The 6,000-nt window shown below is 38.1% G+C and overlaps 1 protein-coding gene across 1 annotated transcript in view; it reads right to left on the bottom strand.

Moving 5' to 3' along the window:
- Window positions 1-3,516: 3,516 nt before the first annotated feature.
- Window positions 3,517-6,000, bottom strand: part of LOC131426193 (mitogen-activated protein kinase kinase kinase 7) — a 60,833-nt gene continuing 58,349 nt past the window's right edge. Inside the window, exons 6-8 of the mRNA XM_058588735.1 lie at window positions 4,365-4,762; window positions 4,192-4,302; window positions 3,517-4,138 (exon numbers count right to left, since the gene is read on the bottom strand). Of these exons, the coding sequence (XP_058444718.1) occupies window positions 3,851-4,138; window positions 4,192-4,302; window positions 4,365-4,762 (797 nt within the window). The 3' untranslated portion in view covers window positions 3,517-3,850. The remainder of the gene's footprint in view (window positions 4,139-4,191; window positions 4,303-4,364; window positions 4,763-6,000) is intronic.

Raw genomic sequence — 6,000 nt, 5'->3', positions numbered from 1 at the left:
CCGTAAATTGAGGTTTTGGTGTATGTATGATTATCATCCTAACACAACTTTGAACCGAATCCATTTGCATGTCACCGTTTCGCTCGTTTGTGGAGATTTCAATATGTACCCGACCCCACCGACAAACCAATTCACTTTTAAACGTAAAATATTGAAGTAATGCTTTCGAATCAAGGTAACTGAGGCAAATCCATCAACAAATCCCCGAGGTACAAGCGCTTTGAATTAGGTTCGGAAAATCTATCGCCGATGTTTTGGCCTAAATTGGCTTGTTAGTTTATCGAATAATCAAAATCAACAGCTAATTGGTATTCAATATACTCAAGTGAACACGGCGCATATACAAAAGCGACTATCCAGCGAGCGATTGATTTAATTGTCAGTTTCGTCATCCACTCACTAGTCAAACACCTTCCTCGCTCACAGTCAAGGATTGACTATAGAAAAAATGTGTTGTGTTAGTTCATACTTCAATTCGGACATGTGAATAACACCATTATGGTAGGCTGTGACTGGCTCGTGAAAATATTGGCCAATTCAAACCAATTTTTCAATGGTATACTATTGAAATACTCAAACGAAATTATAGAAATTTGGGTCCCATATGTGAAATTCAAAGCTAATGTCTCTGCGTTTTTGTTTATCGATCTATTCAAGTAAGCTACAAAATCTCAAATACATCGAGAAAATTCTAGAATGCAAAACAATCATGTATGAAATTTTGTGTTCTAATCGATTAAATTCGGCACCAGCTAAAATATAGAAATATAGAAATAATTGCTTCTATACTAAGAGACTTTAATTCCGTATAGCGTGATGGGTAAGTCGATGCCTTCCACACAACCCGCCTGGGTTCGATTCCCAACCCCGAACATAGGGTCAGAAATGTTAATGTTAAAACCTCTAATAGAAACAAAAAAAATCCATATTTTATTGAAATTTTTGAATCGAGCGAGAAATGGGATGAACTTTTCCCGTAAGTGTCAAAATTATCTATTAAAAAAATTACAAGGTTATGTACGAGACAAGACCGATGATGATGACGTTAAAAACGCAATCACATGTATTTTTTTATGTAAAATTTTTTTTTCGGTTTCTGAAACTTTTGAACACGAAGTTAGGGATGACCTCCAAATACTGGCATTCTAACGATCAGTCAAAGCAAGCGTTCCCACTTTATTTTCCTTATAACTTTGGGTAGACAACTCTATTATTCATAAGCTCAAGTAGATTCAATTTTCTATGAATTTACCTTTCTAATGGCGATAAAACATTTGTTATAGCACTCAAAAACTAGTTCCCACTTTTGGTAGACCGTCCGTCAATGCATAGGGCACTGGTCTTACAAACCAGTTGTCGTATGTTTGAGTCCCGACCTGGAAGGATTTGTAGTGTCAGTAGAATCGTAGCACCAGCCATGCAATGGTTCTGAACACTCTGAATCGGCTGCGAAGTCTGTTGAAACAGAAGGTCAAATTCCACTACAGGAATGTCATACCAAGGCTTTGCTTTTAGGTCTTCGGTTTGAGTTCTAACTGCGATCATTAGATTCGTTTACCAAAGATCCTCTGATGAAGGGCCGATTGTAAACAGCTCATAACTGGGAAGATTTCTGCTTGGAACAAGGTACAGTATTCATCTAGCTAATAACATTTTCATAAACTGATTCCACGACAGTAGACACCAGCACGATCATCGAACCTAGACTATGTGTTCACCAAGTTCATTTTTACAAAATGTACTCGCAACTTCATTGTATTTCGAGAAAAAAAAAATTTGTGACTGAATAATACATAAAATTACAGTTGCCCTGAAGATGAAGGTATAACGTTCGAAACGTTGGCCTTTAACGAAAAATAAATGTTTTGACGAGAAACCAATTGACCAAAATGTCATCTCTTTATTTCAAACAATATTAATTGGTCGCACCGCATCAAATAAATTTTTGATAATGGCATCGCTTTTGTTTTGATTATAGAGGATTTATTCTTAAGGTCGTTCCTAAGTCCTCGTGAACAACCGTGGAATAGCCATTATCTCTTGCATTCCAAAATTATTAGAAAAACTTGTAAACGAAAAACTGTTTTCATGAACTTCAAAATGTAATAACAACCAAACAGCATGGCTTTTTAGGAGGCTGCTCAACTACAACAAATCTCCTTGAATTTGTGACATTCACTCTGAACGCAATGGACGCTGGCAACCACGTAGAAACTCTTTACACCGACTTTAGTAAAGCTTTTGACCGTACGGACACACCATTACTTCTATACAAACTATAAAAATATGGCATAGAACATAGCCTTCTGGAATGGCTAGAATCATACTTAACGAATCGTTCGCTTCCAAAAGATAAAATCTGAACCAATCAATGTAACATCTGGCGTACCTCAGGGCTCTCACCAAGGGCCACTTCTTTTCATTTTACATATGAACGACATTTCCTTAATACTCAAAAATCTAAAAGTGCTTATATATGCAGACGACATGAAGCTCTTAATGGAAATTAAAAATATTTACGACGCTGTAATATTCCAGAACGGAATCTATCTATTTCACATTTGGTGCTGCAAAAGTCTACTTAAACTCAATGTAAAAAAATGCAACTCATTAATTTTCAGTAGGAAAAACGAAACCCATTCTGTAGACATGTTTTTAGGAAATCAAATAGTTGAAAAAAGTTAAATTGTACGAGGTTTAGGTGTAATCTTGGACTTTAAACTCACATTTGTGGAACATTACAACACAATAATCTATAAAGCAAACAGTATGCTGGGCTTCATCAAACGCTTCAGTCATAACTTTCAAGACCCATATACTATAAAATTGCTATATAGTACATAAGTCAGACCCTTTTTGGAATATCGCAGCCTAGTATGGAATCCATATAACATTATTCACTAGGAACACATTGAATCGATACAAAAACAATTTCTTTTATATGCACTTCGTAAATTAAACTGGACAGCATTTCCTCTACCATCATATGAAGCACGCTGCATGCTCATCAATATACAAACACTTAAAGAACGCCGCGACCTTGCAATGCTTTATTTTATCAGCGACATTATTTCTCAACGCATTCAATCACCTTCTTTATTATCGCAACTAAATTTTTATACACCTAGCCGTCAATTACGAACCAGGAAATTATTTTTAGAAAGAAACACTAGAACAAATTATGCAAAATACAGTCCAGTCAATCGAATAATGCGCCATTACAATCAATACTGCGAACATTTTGACCTTACTATGTCAAAAAATCAAATCAAATCTCAGCTTTGTCGTAGAAATAATGCGTAACATGTAAGTGAACATTGTAAACAATGTATATGTAGTCTAGATTTGCCTGACGAAATAAATATCAATTCAACCAATGCGGTTCAAAATCGTGCAACAAATCTCTGAACACAAAATTAGCTTTGGATCAAAATTGAACGATTTTCACACCTTTAATGAACTCCTTTCTTGTTTCTTTGCTTATCAATGTTTGAAGAAAGAAAAAATCACAGCTGCTTAGTGTAATATCACATTTATTACACTTTTTCTAATCTAGAACGGTAAAAGAACAAATATTTAACCTAAGCCTAAACAAAAGACCATCGTCACTGACGACTGTTTTTCAGTAGATATATGTATATCATGTACAATACAAATATGCAACAAACCCTAAACGTATGTATTCACGATTCGGAAAGCGGGAAAAAGATCCCACCTTCAAAGGGTTTTTTGTTTTGTTCTTTCTTTTATTTGGCACTTGAATTCTACTGTTCGTAAAATCGATCACATCACAAATTGCTTCCGACAGAGTAAACGCGGACGGTTTGGTAGCCGGGGGTGGGAGCGGCTTTCAACTGGGACTGTTCCCGGTGGCACCATCTTCCGGTGATATGATTACCCAACCCGATTCGGTCGTAGAGTCCTGCCTTCGGAGCCCTGCCGGAGAGCTAACGGCCGGACCAGAAGAGGAAGAAGAAGAAGACGAAGGAAAAAAAGAAGGAGGAGGTGCCGACTGTTGATGTTGGGCCTGCTGCAGGTGAGCTGGACCGGCGGCATGGAGCAGATTACTGCCGGAAGCTATCCGTTTCCGTTCGTCCAGTTGTTTCTGAAGGTTCGCTTTGAATTTGAGTAGGGCTTCCTAAAATATAAAGATAAATACAGTCTTCTAAAAACAGAATCCTTCCGACAAACCTTCTCCTCCAGTTTCTTCAGATACTCTTTCTTGAGCCGCAACTCGTCGGCTGGCATGTTCATCTGCAGAGTGTCACGATGAGCTTGATTGGTAACGATTTGTGTTTGGATCTAGAAATTTTTAAAAAAATGTTAGAGCATTCCAGTTCCCATGACCGTCGGATATTACTCACCTCCCAGTATTCCTTCACAAGCTGTTTGTGCTCATTGTGAATCTGCTCGGACCGTGGATTGCCGGGTAGCGGCGTCAGCGGTCGTAGGTTATCGTCCAAAATACTGTTCAACGATTTGTAGTCGAGAGCTGCCTCCGCCGCCGAAGTCGAGAAAGTCTTCGAAGTGCTACTACTGACGGCATCGCCAGCTGCAGCACTGTTGTTGATGTTGCTACTACCGGTAGTGGTGGTGGTGCTGCTGGTGCTCGTGATGTGACTAGTGTTTAAGTTACTGGTGGAGCTTAGCTTCCCGGAAGCTAGTGCACCGGCGGACGTCGCGGGTGCACACGGCAAACCACCGTCGATCGGTCCGTTGTTTCTTCTGGTAACGACCAGTCTCTCGGTTCCCTGGTTGTTGGCTGAAATAGAGAAAAATTAAGAATAATTTATTTCGTCTAGTTTGAAGATAGTCAAGGAGATTTTGTATAGAAATATTTGGTCCAGCTGGTAAATTGTTGTAAAAACAGAAAATTCGATTTCTCATAAACTCGTGCAAGACTTGGAAGAAGTTCTGGAATCCACTTCTAGAATCCAGATAAAAAATTTAGCATCAGAATCCAGAAAAACGAAGACGAGGCGATTTTATTTATCTATTCTTTTAAGAACCAAAAACTTTATCTCAAAGAACTAACTGCGGTATTTTCTTCAATTAAAATTAACTAATCAACGTGTTTTGCTTTCGTTAGTTCCGCCTTATTGATTTATTTCACTCCGTGTGCAATGGTGCGGTCGGACAAATTCATTGTTTTGCGTCCGCCAGATACCGGCGAGTGGACCTAGTTGAAGGATCAGTTTTATGCGCCGTTCGCATCGAAAAAGAACCAATTATTCTAGTTGTAGTATATTTAGTAACAGAAGCTTTGCATTCAAGGTAAATGCATTGAAACATGTTTAACATGAAAAAATCAACAATTTGGTTCTTGTATGAACCTAAAATGGATCCCAAAGAACTACTAGAAAATTGTCTTCGATTGAAGTGCTAGTGTCAGTATTATTCAAACTCACACCGTGGTCAATCCCGAGCTTTGGGCTCGTTAGTTCCGCTTTATTTAATTATGTGACCGAATATGTTTGGTGTGAAGAACTCCTACTTCAGTATAGGCACGCCGGTACAATGCGGGAAGCGAAGAAGTGAAAGCTTATACAATTCATACCATCAAACAACTAATGTGAACGATTTTCGATCATCGAAGCGTGTAAAGAAAGCGCGTCAGGTTCAATCGTATTCACGTCATCCAGTTATGTCTTTTTTGCATTAGCCACCAATTTTTTTGCTTTAAAAGTGTTTCACTTTTCACTATACGGGATCGGGTGTCAATGAAAAATTCGAAACTAGACCCGCGTAACCTTTTTCTGGCATTATTTGGAACGCTTATAACTCAGTCATTTGTTGATGGATTTATATAGTTCATCTACCAATCTATTCGAAAACTATTAACTTGAACATATGTTGCACCGTCATTTTAGTATTTCAATAGTACACCATTGAAAAATCGGATTGAATTGACCTTTGTTTTCACGAGCCAATCACAGCATGCCGTAATGATGTCATATTGTTGATGCCTCATACACAGCCGACGGTTTTAATCGTTGCTTC

The sequence above is a fragment of the Malaya genurostris genome, chromosome 1 (assembly GCF_030247185.1).
Source record: "Malaya genurostris strain Urasoe2022 chromosome 1, Malgen_1.1, whole genome shotgun sequence".
Classification (NCBI taxonomy): domain Eukaryota; kingdom Metazoa; phylum Arthropoda; class Insecta; order Diptera; family Culicidae; genus Malaya; species Malaya genurostris.
The sequence above is the reverse complement of the archived record's forward strand: the minus strand, read 5'-3'. Positions and strand labels throughout refer to the sequence as shown.